Source organism: Hyla sarda, chromosome 8, assembly GCF_029499605.1.
Source record: "Hyla sarda isolate aHylSar1 chromosome 8, aHylSar1.hap1, whole genome shotgun sequence".
Taxonomy (NCBI): Eukaryota; Metazoa; Chordata; class Amphibia; order Anura; family Hylidae; genus Hyla; species Hyla sarda.
This window is the reverse complement of record NC_079196.1, coordinates 84,001,207-84,015,818: the sequence shown is the minus strand read 5'-3', so window position 1 is coordinate 84,015,818 and position 14,612 is coordinate 84,001,207. Positions and strand designations below refer to the sequence as shown.

The 14,612-nt window shown below is 44.4% G+C and overlaps 1 protein-coding gene across 1 annotated transcript in view; it reads left to right on the top strand.

The window, feature by feature from the left end:
- Window positions 1-14,612, top strand: part of LOC130284655 (uncharacterized) — a 57,089-nt gene that overhangs the window by 15,166 nt on the left and 27,311 nt on the right. Inside the window, exon 4 of the mRNA XM_056535211.1 lies at window positions 4,175-4,279. Coding sequence (XP_056391186.1) covers window positions 4,182-4,279 — 98 coding nt within the window. The 5' untranslated portion in view covers window positions 4,175-4,181. The remainder of the gene's footprint in view (window positions 1-4,174; window positions 4,280-14,612) is intronic.

Sequence of the window (14,612 nt, the reverse complement as noted above, 5' to 3'; positions counted from 1 at the left end):
CTCCCATCATGGGAGTTGTAGTTTAGCAACAGCCAGGGAAGCCCGCTTATCTCACACCCGCCTGCGCCCCGCATGACTACAGCTCCCAGCATGTCCTCACTGTAAAGGCATGCTGGGACTTGTAGTTGTGAGTTGCGGACTGGTGGGAAATGTGCGGGCGGGTAACAGGGAAGCCTGTCACCCACTCGCACATCTCCTCCTGCCTGCACCGCATGACTACAACTACCAGCATGCCCTTACAGCAAGGACATGCTAGGAGTTGTAGCAGTGGTGGGGGGGGCAGCCTGCCCCGGGTGCCGTGTCATGACGCTGCCGATGCTGCCCCAATGCGAAAGGGTGACCTGAGAATTCCGGATGATTACCTCCCAAAGTGGTGCTAAATGACCTTATGTGAGAAACGAACTGAAACGTGATTGGAGCAATCTCCCCCTCGTGTTCACGTCACAAACTTCCTATGGACCTGCATTGAAGGTTGCCCTAAAATACAGTGGTTAAACTGTGTCCCTGCAGGCCTTTAGAGGGCAAAACACCTCAACTGGTAGGTTAAGTAATAGAATGCATAAACCTTGTAAACAACGCCACCACCGAACTTCACTACCCATGAACCCCTGAAACAGACCCTATAACAGTGGAATCAACCAACTAATTATGCACGAAGGCTCTACCTAGTGACGGATAGCTATAACCACTATACCTACACTGCAGAATAGACCAGCCCTAACTCTAGACCATGCTAGCGTACAGTCTAAACACACCAACTTGTGACATTGACCCGAGGGAACTGCTAGCTGTCTATGAAGCCTAAACTACACTATCCAATCCCTATTTGCAAGGCCAAGACCGCAAACTGTTGGCCAATAGACCCACAGTAACCTGACGCCATGACCGACCTTGACCATGATAAGTATATTTACCGAACCAGGACTAAGCTTGGGAACTTACCTGAAGACTACACACACTGTCCGACAGCCATACCATAAGATACCCACCCACTGTATTTCGAAGCATTGGCCTTTTGCGAGTAATCGAGCCTTGCATCGCCCTTGTGCCTGTAGACATGCCAGGACTAGCTAATACAATGTGCCAATGACTGCACTCAATAACACTACCCTGAACACTTACCCAACCTCAAACCTCCGAACTTCTGCCTGGAAACTGAACTCCGGGGTGACGTGTTGCTGCGATTGACAGTGAACTTCATAATCATTGTGGCTAGGACCGTGACAATGCCTTGCGTAACCCTTGAATCTGGAGTTCTATTCGAGAACCACCATGCCTGAACCTTTACCAGGTCTGTTCGTAATCGACGTGCCTGTAGACGAGACAGGTCTATTTGTAATCATCGTACCTGTGTGATAGTTCTTTGCGTACCCTCGAGCCTGTACACGTGGCAGGTCCAGCATAACCATTGTTTCTTTTTTTTATTTGTCATGGAACTATAACTACGAAAGTGTGTTGGTGACAATAACTTACCAGTGTATCCCACTTCCGGAGTGACAGGTATGCAGGGACTACAATCCTAATGCGCCATGCCGCTGTTACTTTGACAGCATGGAGTCAACAGCAACTCTTTTAGATACAAAGAGTATATAGTCACCTGTATGTCGTGCTGTTGTTGCCCTGCAGATGTGACAGTGACAACAACTGCACAGTGTGTCAAGTACGAAGGATCACCATCACCTACGTGTCATGATGTTGTTGCCCTAAATATGCATCAGTACCAATGACTATGCAATGTATCCCCCTGCAGATGTGGCAGGTACGAAGGATACACCACCTATGTTTCGAAATATTGTTGCTCTGAAAAAGTGTCAGTAAACAAAAACAGCGCGGTGCATACCCCTGCAAACGTGGCAGGTACGAACGGTATACAACTGCCTATGTGACGTGATGCTGTTGTTCTGAAAAACGTGTCAGTAACAAACAACTATGCGATGTATCCCCCTGCAGACATGACAGGTATACTGGGTATACAACCGCCTATGTGTTGTGGTGTTGTCACTCTGAAACGTGTCAGTAGCAACGACTATGCAATGTATCCCTCTGCAGTCGTGGCAGATATGAGGGGTATACACCACCTATGTGTCATGACGCTGTTGCTCTGCAATGTGAGAGAAAAGAACCATCATGTCGGTCAATCCCCTGCAGAAGTGGCAGGTATACTGGGAAAACAAGTGTCATACTATGAGCATATAAACCGTATAATGCCATGCACAATATAAATGCCATGAGTGTCTGAAACCAACGCACAAGCGCATGTGCAACATAACAACCACGAGAACATGCATCACATGAAACCTATGAGTGTATGAAGAACAGGAGCATATGAACAGTGTAAATACCCTGATCACAAGACCGTAAGACCGCCATAAATGTGAACAGCACAAATGCCACGAGAACTTGACCAGTAACTGCTAAGAATGTGTGAACAGTATAGATGCTACGAGCATTTGAACAATATCATATGACGAATGAATGTCGTGAAGATATGATCTGTATACTGGCCACGAGCATAAGGGCATTATGAATGCCACGAGCGGATGGACATTGAAACACCATTAATGTATTACAGTATAAATTACTATGAGGCTATGAGAAGTGTATCATGAGCACAATAATCGTGTAAACACCAAAATTGCCTGAACAATATAACTACTATATGCGTATGAATAGATCAACGGCCCGATCATGTAATAACAAGTACTATGAGCTAGTGGACAATATGAATGCCGTGGGCTAATGAACAGTATAACTGCCATAAACGTGTAGCTACCAGGAGCATATGAAAGGTATGAATGCAGTGAGCTTAAACAGTATGACCACCACAAGCATACCAGAAACGCGACCCCGAGCGAATGAATAGTATAGATGCCATGAGCGTGTGAAAAGTGTACATTACCCTAAACCTGTGAACAGTATAGATATCGAAAGCGTATGGACAATATGATTGCTATGGAGTGTGACCTTATTCCTGCCCTGAGCGTGAGCCCAATATGAACAAGCGTGTGAACAGTCCAAATGCCCAGATCGCATGACAGTATGACTCAATAAGCCTGAGAACAGTATGACTGTCCAGAGTGTATGCACAATGAAGCCCCTATCGTATCCAATAGATGCCATGGGAGTACCGACCATATGACATCATAAGCGACCATGAACAGTATAATGCCATAGGCGTATGCACGACACAAATGTCATGGGCATATCAATCAGCATCACTGCCACAACGCATATGCCGAGTATGAATGCCATGAGGCATTAATGTAACGGCTATAACATAATACCGTGGAGCCTCTAAACAAAAATGTGGTCACCTATACATTAACAGCTCTATTGTAGACTCAATATGCATACCCACAGAAAACACTGACAAGTTTACACGCTACCACAGCTATGCCAACGCAAAGGCAACGACCGTAACAGATGTGAGTTACTAATGTAATGCTACAAACATATGCCCTGTAATACTATAATGTATCTACCAAGGTAAAAAAACGTAAACACTAAAACCTGTGAAACTACGTGAAATGAAATTAACGCACTGTAATTGCTATCATCAAAACACGTCTGATGACTGCTATAATGGTTATGCACATGTAGATAAACCCTATGAATAACAAATGTACTGTAATTAACAAAGCAATACTGTATTTGCCGCTTGTAATATTGTAACCGCGTGGACCTTATGTAATGCTACGAACGTATGAAACTGAATACATACCTATAACCGTACCCTCTACATATAACACTGTGCGCCTATACTGTACACAACACTATGCCTGTATACCCGCTGCATAAGTCATTACAAGTATATGTAGCGTACAGAAGCCATGCCAGAACACTTTGCGCATAACGGGGAAAAGAATGTATTGTAAAACCTCATAACTATATGCACTGTATATGATATTCCGAGTGTATGAACCGTATAAAAGTTTTTTTTATATTAAGCACCACCCTATACAGCACCCCTATACAATTAAAACCCCTGTACAATTTTTTTTATTAAACACCGCCCTATTAAACACCCCTATACAATTAAGACATTTAATTCACCTGTAAAAAAAATAAAATAAATTATTATACATAACATGGTACAGTGATAATGATTCTACCTAATAACTATAAGCCATGCTAAACCCCTAGTTTCTCTCTATTTTTTTTTGTAACAACCTAGCGCAGACATGACTGCAGTCAGCCGCGCCGGCACACTGAAACTACGCCGGGAGCCCCGCAGCCCCCGTCACCTCGGAACCCCCGCAGAGACCACTGATACACGAGGGTGAGTAACAAGCTATCGGTAAGTGCACCACAGTGGCCACACATGACCCACCAGCCGGCAGCACCCCAGAACCAGCGCTGCATTGCTCGGCAGCTCTGCAGTCCCCTGCCCTGGGCCCACCATACGAAAGATAGCATGTAAGTAAATCAACAGCCCAGAACGCCTTGCCGGATACCGACACTTAACAAACACCGCCAGAATCCCACCGGAAAAACCCCTGCCACCAACTCCATACTGTTAGAGGGGACATCCAAGCTACCTGCGGTGCACAGTAACTGAGATTTCGCCAAACGCAACGTACGCACCTGAGTATGATGGTGATATGTATGATAATAATATTTCTCCTTGTATACTGGTAATATTGGTAAAATTGGTCTCAGTATACAGGATTTGCTCCATAACAGTATGATGGTAATATGTATGGTGATAATATTTCTCCTTGTATACTGGTATTATTGGTCCCAGTATACAGGATTTGCTCAGTAACAGTATCATAGTAATATGCATGGTGATAATATTTCCTCCTTACATACAGGTGTTCTTTGGTAACTGTCTAATTCTATGTGTGTGTGTGTCTATATATATATATATATATATATATATATATATATAGCAACAGGAGAATACAGCACCACACTGCTAGCACAAAGATACAGATAAAAGTGAGGTACTTAGCTCACAATTTGGTGGCCAAATAGCTTGGACCATCCCACCACGGTAAGGTGACCTCATCGGGACGGACCCTACACTGTGAATATGCCTCTGTGTAATCAGTTAAACAGGCATTGCAAGGTCTGCGACGTCCAGCAACTTATGCACACCTAAAAGAGGTGGGTGGGGTGCAAGAGCCAACATGGAGGTAGCCACTCCCCCGTATGTATAACACAAACAAGGATGAGTTAGCCAGCACTACTGATCCCAAACTACTATATGGACCTGGCATACAGGTGCATGCTGCTAGGCTAAATATACAGCAACAGGAGAATACAGCAGCACACTGCTAGCACAAAGATACAGATAAAACATGAAATGTTATACAGCTATAGGGCAAAAAATTTAAAAAATGAAAAAGTGAGGTACTTAGCTCACAATTTGGCGGCCAAATAGCACCCCACCCACCTCTTTTAGGTGTGCATAAGGTGCTGGACATCGCAGACCTTGCAATGCCTGTTTAACTGATTACACAAAGCCATATTCACAGTGTAGGGTCCGTCCCGATGAGGTCACCTTACCGTGGTGGGATGGTCCAAGCAATTTGGCCACCAAATTGTGAGCTAAGTACCTCACTTTTTCATTTTTGACATTTTATGCACTATAGCTGTATAGCATTTCATGTGTCATCTGTATCTTTGTGCTAGCAGTGTGCTGCTATATTCTCCTGTTGCTGTATATTTAGCCTAGCAGCGTGCACCTGTATGCCAGGTCCATATAGTAGTTTGGGATCAGTAGTGCTGGCTAACTCATCCTTGTTTATGTTATACATATATATATATTTATTTTTTATGTACCTTATTATAACCAACTATGATTGACATGTGGTCCCTCCCCTTTTTGGCTCCGCCTTCACATAGCCACACCCATGACCGATGTGGGCTGCTTAGTCTAAAATGCCCAGGCCTATTTTCTGTCCCAGTCCGGCCCTGCCCCCATCCACTGCTACACCGCGACCGTGACGCATTTCCGCCCAGCGCATGCATCTGTGGAGTTGGAGCAGCAGGGGGAGGAGTGTTGCTGCGGCGCGCAACGTGATGTCACGACGCTGATGCTGCCTTCATGGATCTTTTAAAGGAGCGGAAGGATCCATCACCAGTGGTTGGACAGAGGCATCATCAAAATGTAAGTAAATAATTCTATGTGAAGGGAGGGGGTGTAATTAAGGGGGGGAGGGAGGAGGTGTAATTAAAGGGGGGAAAGGAGGGGGTATAATTAAGGCAGGGAGGGAATTTTGTAATTAGAGGGGGGAAGGGAGGGGGGTATAATTAAGGGGGGTGCGGGTGGGGGGTGCCAAACAAAGGGTCCGCCCTCGGTTCCAAATGCTTTAGGTATGCCCCTGCCTTATTGCAAGGGAATGCTGGGATTTGTAGTCATGCGGCGCAGGTGACAAGCACTCCGCTCCCCGGCTGGCTACCATGAATATGAAACTACAGCACTGTAGTTTCATATTTCCCCCATGAAGCTGTGATTGGCTGAGACCCCTCGGCCAATCACAGCTCCAGGCGGGGAATATGAAATGATAATGCCATAGTATTATATTCACTGTTCCCGGCTGGCTGGCTCCGACCAAAAAATTTCTTTGTGTAACTGCTACATTATTATTTGTTGGAGAATACACAAAATATTTTAATGTAAACAAACATTTATAACACACTTTGGTTGGTCACTGTTTGAATGTTCTACCTTGAATGTGTTGTTAATATTTTTATTGAGAAAAATGGAAGATCCAGTGCAGGGTAACGTGCAAATAAAATCGAATTTATTTCAAAATCAAGCCACAGGACAGCAGGACACAAGGTTACGCGTTTCAGCCGGAAAAAAAAAACCTTACTCATACAAGGATACAGGACTAATGACCATTCTTTTATGGGAAGTGGTGAAGTGGACCGCCCTGGTACACACCTGGTTTAATCAACTAACACCACTCCCACAAACACAATAGCAAAACATGAATACATGTATCAAAAAAAGGGTAATGCATTGCATATAAAAGCTAGAATAATATGTGATACCAATATGTATAAGAAAGGCAAATATATATAATAGGGAATAGATGGACATAACAGACCTTAGTATAAATATAATATATAAAAAAAGAGAAAATGCACAATATATATTGATTAGGTTAGCTCGCACAGGGCGCCTGAACACCTAAGGCCGGGCAGCCAGTGTGGTCTTCAGCTGCTGTAGCCCAACTGCTTTAATGTTTGACATGTTGTGCATTCAGAGATGGTATTCTGAATACTTTGGTTGTAATGAGTGGTTATTTGAGTCACTGTTGCTGTTCTGTCATCTTGAACCAGTCTGCCCATGCTCCTCTTACCTTCAATGTCAACAAGGCATTTTCTTTCACACAGCTGTCGCTTACTGGATATTTTCTCTGTTACACCTGCGCTCCAGCCTGACTCGCTGGCCATGAGTGCTCTCTGTCCCCGCTGTCGGCGGGGCTGAGATTCACATCACAAGACGAGCCAGCATGCGAGTCTTAGCCCGTCACTCACCGTCCTCGCTGTCTGCTTCCTGGTGTCCCTGCAGCCCTGGCATGCGTGCCTCCGCCTTCTAGGGCATGCGCCCCGGAGCTCTTACTCTTAAAGGGCCAATACCCAATTAATTAAAGTGCCTGCACTTGTCCCCTGGTCCATAAGTATCCGCTCCTCCCTGGTTTCCCTGCCGGATCTTTGGTTGTCTTAGCCATTGTGAAGTCCTGTGTCCCAGTTACTGTGTACCTGTTCCAAGCTTCCGTCCTATCCTGTACCTGTTTTCCTGCCCTGACCGTCTGCCATCCCGCCACATCCTGCCAATCTCCCTCTGTGCCACGCCCCCCCAGCTACCTGTGACGACGAGTCAAGCCAGGGGTGACGACCTGGGTGCCACCTGCCGCAGCAAGACCATCCCGCTTTTCAGCGGGCTCTGGTGAAAACCAGTGGCACCTTAAAATCCGCTCCCTGGCATGGCTCAAATCTGCATCCACACAGGCTCGGAGGATTCACCACCTGCCATGACTCCTAACAGTAAGATCCGGCCATGGATCCCATTGGGGTGCCTTTGCCAGATGTCTCGGATCTTCCCTCCGTTGTGGCCCAGCAGTCGCAGCAGTGAGCCCACCAGGCGCAACAACTGAACCAACTTACAGCCATCACGCAACAAATTCCTTGCTGCGCAGCAGCAACAACAGCAGCAGCCACCTAGTCCTGAGCCTTATCCTGTGCCTGCAGCTTCTCCTGGGACCCAGCTTTGTTTGTCTTTGCCTTATAAGTATGATGGAGACCCCAAGCTGTGTAGAGGCTATGTGACACAGTGTTCAGTTCATCTTGAACTCATGGTTTATCTGTTCCTGAAAGAGCGTGCTAAAGTGGCGTTTGTCTTCAGTCCGGAAAAGCCCTGGCCTGGGCTACTCCTCTCTGGGATTCTAGAGATCCGGTCTCCTTGAACCTGTCAGCATTACTTACAGAATTCAGTAATGCTTTTGAAGAACCCGTGCGAGCTTCCTCTGCCTACTCTACTGAACCTCTGCCAAGGTAACTCCCCCGTTGGCGACTACGCAGTTCAGTTCCGCACTCTTGCCTCAGAACTTTCTTGGAACGACGAGACCTTTTGTGCTACCTTTAAAAAAGGACTTTCCCCTCAAATCAAGGATGCTCTCGCTGCATGAGATTCTCTGAATAACCTGAGTGAATGTATCCATTTGGTCACCCGTATTGATGTGCGTTTTGCCGAGAGGCAGGAAGAACTTCTTCTGGAAGGAGAACCTTCCCGGACACAGCGATCACCCCGACTGGCACCCATGTTCCAACCAAACTATCTACTTCGCCTCCTGCCGAAGAGGCTATGGAAGTGGACCGTTTTCGCTTAATGCAACAGGAAAGATCCTGTCGATGCAATGAGAATTTGTGCTTATATTGTGCCAGTCTGGAGCACTTTCTCAAAGACTGCTCTGTACGTTCTTCGCTTCCAGGAGAACGCTCTCATCTTGGTCAAGTTGGAGTGGCATCCCTTGGTGTGAATACTTCCTCTCCTCGCTTGACCACCCCGCATGTGAGTCTCTGCCCGTCACTCAACGTCCTTGGTGTCTGCTTCCTGGTGTCCCTGCAGCCTCGGTGCATGTGCCTCCGCCTTCTAGGGCGCGCACGCGCCAGAGGGCCAGTACCCAATTAATTAAAGTGCCTGCACCTGTCCCTTGGTCCATAAGTATCTGCTCCTCCCTGGTTTCCCTGCTGGATCTTTGGTTGTCTTAGCGATTGTGAAGTCCTGTGTCCCAGTTACTGTGTACCTGTTCCTAGCTTCCATCCTTTCCTGTACCTGTGTTCCTGCCCTGACCGTCTGCCATGCCACCACATCCTGCCAGTCTCCTTCTGTGCCACGCCACCCCCCCAGCTACCTGTGTGAACGAGTGGTGCCAGGGGTAGCAACCTGGGTGCCACCTGCCGCAGCAAGACCATCCCGCTTTGCGGCGGGCTCTAGTGAAAACCAGTGGCACCTTAGACTCCACTCCCTGGCATGGCTCAAGTCTCCATCCACACAAGCCCGGAGGATCCACCACCTGCCGTGTCTCCTAACATTCTCTTTTTCAGATAATCCTCTGTAAGAGATTGTTGTGTATGACAATCTCAGAAGATTAGTAGTTTCTGAAATATTCAGACCAACCCATCTGGCTACAACAACTATGCCACATTCAAAGTCACTTTTAATCTGATGTTCGGTTTGAAGTTTTCTTGTAGACCATGTCTACATGTCTTAATACATTGAGTTGCTGCTATGTGACTGATTGATTAGTGTTATAGGCTTATTCCAAGATTTTTTCTTCAGCCTTCGAGCCCATGGTGTCAAGTTATAATACTGTGCAATATGCTTCTATTACCGCCATGCGCCACTTTGTCCTATTTTCATACACGGGACCCACACCTGTGCTGTAGCGCAAGTCTTTTTATTTTTCTGACCTTTCTCAACATTCTGTGTGACCAGAGACAATGATGGGGATTTATTATCGTGAAACCTATACTTTTTCTCTGGTTATGAGACAACTGAGACACATTGCCTGTGCGCCAAAATTGTATCTTACATGTGACAGAAAATCAGAATGAAACTTACAGACCCTACAATTTGCATTAGGGTTTGAGGAAAGCTTCAGGTTTACAAAATCCACGTAGAATTCCTTTTTAGAAATTATTACAAAATGTAAGAAAATTGACTATCATATTATATTATCAATGGGTTTTTGTTTGTAGCTATTTGTGGGACAAGCTGCGCCGCTTCTTATTGCCATCAATTTGAGGCTCATGAATTATGATTTTTTTTTTGTTTGGGGGGGGGGGTTCAATGTATTGTGTCTGTCAGCCTAAGGGTATGCTCACACTACAGAGTTTCCATGCTAAATTCCACTCTGGAACTGCATTCGGAAGTTTAAGTGCAGCAGCTACCCACTGTTTGCAATGGGTTTTTGCTACATCATTCACATGGTCTCCAGAGGGCATGTGGCTATGCTAAAGTGGGTTTGTGGATAGCAGGGTGGAAGGAACATACACAGAGTGCCCACTCCTGTTCTATGAAGTGCGCTCAGGAATGTACATTCAGGAATTCCGGACCCCAGACTCCTCTGAAAGAATGAACATGTACATTTTTTTTGGCAGAATCTGCTCATAAATGCATTGCAGTCTATTGAGATGGGGCATCTCTGAGTGGTCCTAGCGTTGGCTTGAATTGCCTATGGTAATGCAACGGTAAGGAAAAATTACTCATTCTTCAATAATTCATTGCTTATTTCCTTCATTAATTTTGTTTTTGGATTTATATTTTATTAATAAACATAAAACATATTAAATAAAATATATCACTTGCACAAAATACAATGTGTCATAAAACACAACCTTAGTATCACTTGGATAAATAAAAGTATCCCAAAGTTATCACCACAAAAAGTGACAAATCTGATAATAATGGCAGTGCAGGGCCACAATCAGAGGGATACAACCAGTACCTCAGTAAGGGGCCTTATACTGGGGCCACTGGCTGTCACTTTAGGGCTTCATTATTCACATACACTGTGATTGTACAGTTTTTGCTTTACTGTATAGTCACACATATCATACCTCTCAGCTGGGGCAGGCAGCCTTAACCCCTTAAGGACTCAAGGTTTTTCAGTTTTTGCATTTTCGTTTTTTTCTCCTTACCTTTAAAAAAAATCATAACTCTTTCAATTTTGCACCTAAAAATCCTTATGATGGCTTATTTTTTGCGCCACCAATTCTATTTTGTAATGACATCAGTAATTTTACCCAAAAATCTACGGCGAAACGGAAAAAAAAATCATTGTGAGACAAAATTGAAAAAAAAACGCCATTTTGTCAATTTTGGGGGCTTCCGTTTCTACACAGTACATTTTTCGCTAAAAATGACACCTTATCTTTATTCTGTAGGTCCATAGAATTAAAATGATACCCTACTTATATAGGTTTGATTTTGTCGTACTTCTGGAAAAAATCAGAACTACATGCAGGAAAATTTATACGTTTAAAATTGTTATATTCTGACTCCTATAACTTTTTTATTTTTCTGCGTATGGTGTGGTATGAGGGCTCATTTTTTGCGCCGTGATCTGAAGTTGTTAGTGGTACCATTTTTGCATTGATAGGACTTATTGATCGCTTTTTATAAATTTTATAATGATATAAAAAGTGACCAAAAATTCACTATTTTGGACTTTGGAATTTTTTTTGCGCGTACGCCATTGATCGTGCGGTTTAATTAACGATATATTATTATAATTCAGACATTTCCACACTCGGCGATACCATATATGTGTATTTTTATTTACACCGTTTTTTTTTATGGGAAAAGGGGGGTGATTAAACTTTTAATAGGGGAGGTGTTAAATGATCTTTATTAACTTTTTTTTTCACTTTTTTTTTGCAGTGTTATAGCTCCCATAGAGGGCTATAACACTGCACACACTGATCTTTTACATTGATCAGTGGTTTCTCATATGATCTCATGCCTGGATCTCAGGTGCTGAGCAGTCATTCGGCGATCGGACAGCAAGGAGGCAGGTAGGGATCCTCCAGCTGTCTTGTAAGCTGTTCAGGATGCCGCGATTTCGCCGCGGTGATCCCGAACAGCTCCCTGAGCTAACAGGCATGGTTTCACTTTCTCTTTAGACGCGGCATTCAACTTTGAACGCGGCGTCTAAAGAGTTAATAGCACGCTATTAGCCACGGGTCCCAGGCGTTGTTAGAGGCCCGGCCCGACCCGCTATGACGCGGGGCCACGCCGTGGCCCCGCGTAATAGATCGGGAGCGGACTCGTGACATACGCGTACGTCATGGGTCCTTAAGAGGTTATTGGAGTAGTGGCTGCAGGCACGTTCGTTATAAGTGATGTGTGAAATGTGCGTGGAGTAGCAAAGAGAATATGCTGGTTGGCCCGGCCCCGGGCAGTGACTAGTCTGCATTGGTTACTGTTCCACTGCTCCTTTGGTCTGATGTTGGACTGGATCTAATGCTATGGCCCATAGCAGTGGGTCCCATCTTATCCCATACAGGAGGAGCATAGAAGTCATGGCCTAAACCTATATAAAGGACAACTAGCACAGATAGTGGCAAAGTGGGGGCCTACAACCATGGGGGTGAAGACGGGGGGGACTACAATTATGGGGGAGTTTGTAAAGAGTGGGCATTGTGCTGGGGAAAGGAGCCAAACATGTTTGTCTGGCTGCCTAGCAGGTTCTGCGAAGAGATGTCTTGTGAAGAAGCCTTCACGATGCCCTGGGCCTAATAATGTGAAAAAAGGAATATGAACGACTCAGATTAGAGAAGACGTCACCTGTTATTGAGTTAGAGAAGACTACAACTGTGATTGAGTTAGAGAAGACGTCACCTGTGATTGTATAGAGAAGATGTCAACTGTGAGTCACTTTATGTAACTGAATTCACTGTCCACAGAATGCTTGTGTACAGCTGGTTTCTACCTCTATGGTCAGTATGTAGGAATATTGGCAAATTTTAGGGAGATTTTAAGGGCAGTTTGACAGTAGCAAGAATAGGAATTCCGGACCCCAGACTCCTCTGAAAGAATGAACATGTACATTTTTTTGGCAGAATCTGCTCATAAATGCATTGCAGTCTATTGAGATGGGGCATCTCTGAGTGGTCCTAGCGTTGGCTTGAATTGCCTATGGTAATGCAACGGTAAGGAAAAATTACTCATTCTTCAATAATTCATTGCTTATTTCCTTCATTAATTTTGTTTTTGGATTTATATTTTATTAATAAACATAAAACATATTAAATAAAATATATCACTTGCACAAAATACAATGTGTCATAAAACACAACCTTAGTATCACTTGGATAAATAAAAGTATCCCAAAGTTATCACCACAAAAAGTGACAAATCTGATAATAATGGCAGTGCAGGGCCACAATCAGAGGGATACAACCAGTACCTCAGTAAGGGGCCTTATACTGGGGCCACTGGCTGTCACTTTAGGGCTTCATTATTCACATACACTGTGATTGTACAGTTTTTGCTTTACTGTATAGTCACACATATCATACCTCTCAGCTGGGGCAGGCAGCCTTAACCCCTTAAGGACTCAAGGTTTTTCAGTTTTTGCATTTTCGTTTTTTTTTCTCCTTACCTTTAAAAAAAATCATAACTCTTTCAATTTTGCACCTAAAAATCCTTATGATGGCTTATTTTTTGCGCCACCAATTCTATTTTGTAATGACATCAGTAATTTTACCCAAAAATCGACGGCGAAATGGAAAAAAAAATCATTGTGAGACAAAATTGAAAAAAAAAACGCCATTTTGTAAATTTTGGGAGTGGAGTAGCAAAGAGAATATGCTGGTTGGCCCGGCCCCGGGCAGTGACTAGTCTGCATTGGTTACTGTTCCACTGCTCCTTTGGTCTGATGTTGAACTGGATCTAATGCTATGGCCCATAGCAGTGGGTCCCATCTTATCCCATACAGGAGGAGCATAGAAGTCATGGCCTAAACCTATATAAAGGACAACTAGCACAGATAGTGGCAAAGTGGGGGCCTACAACCATGGGGGTGAAGACGGGGGGGGGACTACAATTATGGGGGAGTTTGTAAAGAGTGGGCATTGTGCTGGAGAAAGGAGCCAAACATGTTTGTCTGGCTGCCTAGCAGGTTCTGTGAAGAGATGTCTTGTGAAGAAGCCTTCACGATGCCCTGGGCCTAATAATGTGAAAAAAAGGAATGTGAACGACTCAGATTAGAGAAGACGTCACCTGTTATTGAGTTAGAGAAGACTACAACTGTGATTGAGTTAGAGAAGACGTCACCTGTGATTGTATAGAGAAGATGTCAACTGTGAGTCACTTTATGTAACTGAATTCACTGTCCACAGAATGCTTGTGTACAGCTGGTTTCTACCTCTATGGTCAGTATGTAGGAATATTGGCAAATTTTAGGGAGATTTTAAGTGCAGTTTGACAGTAGCAAGAATAGGGTATATTAGATTATAGCAGAGTGCAAATTAGTAAAACACTGTACAGCGCATTGTCTTACTATAATCTTAAAAAATAACATTCAAAAATAAAGGTATGGGCGGACCAGGCCTTGAGCTGTGTAAGGGTCCCAAAAATTTCTGATGGC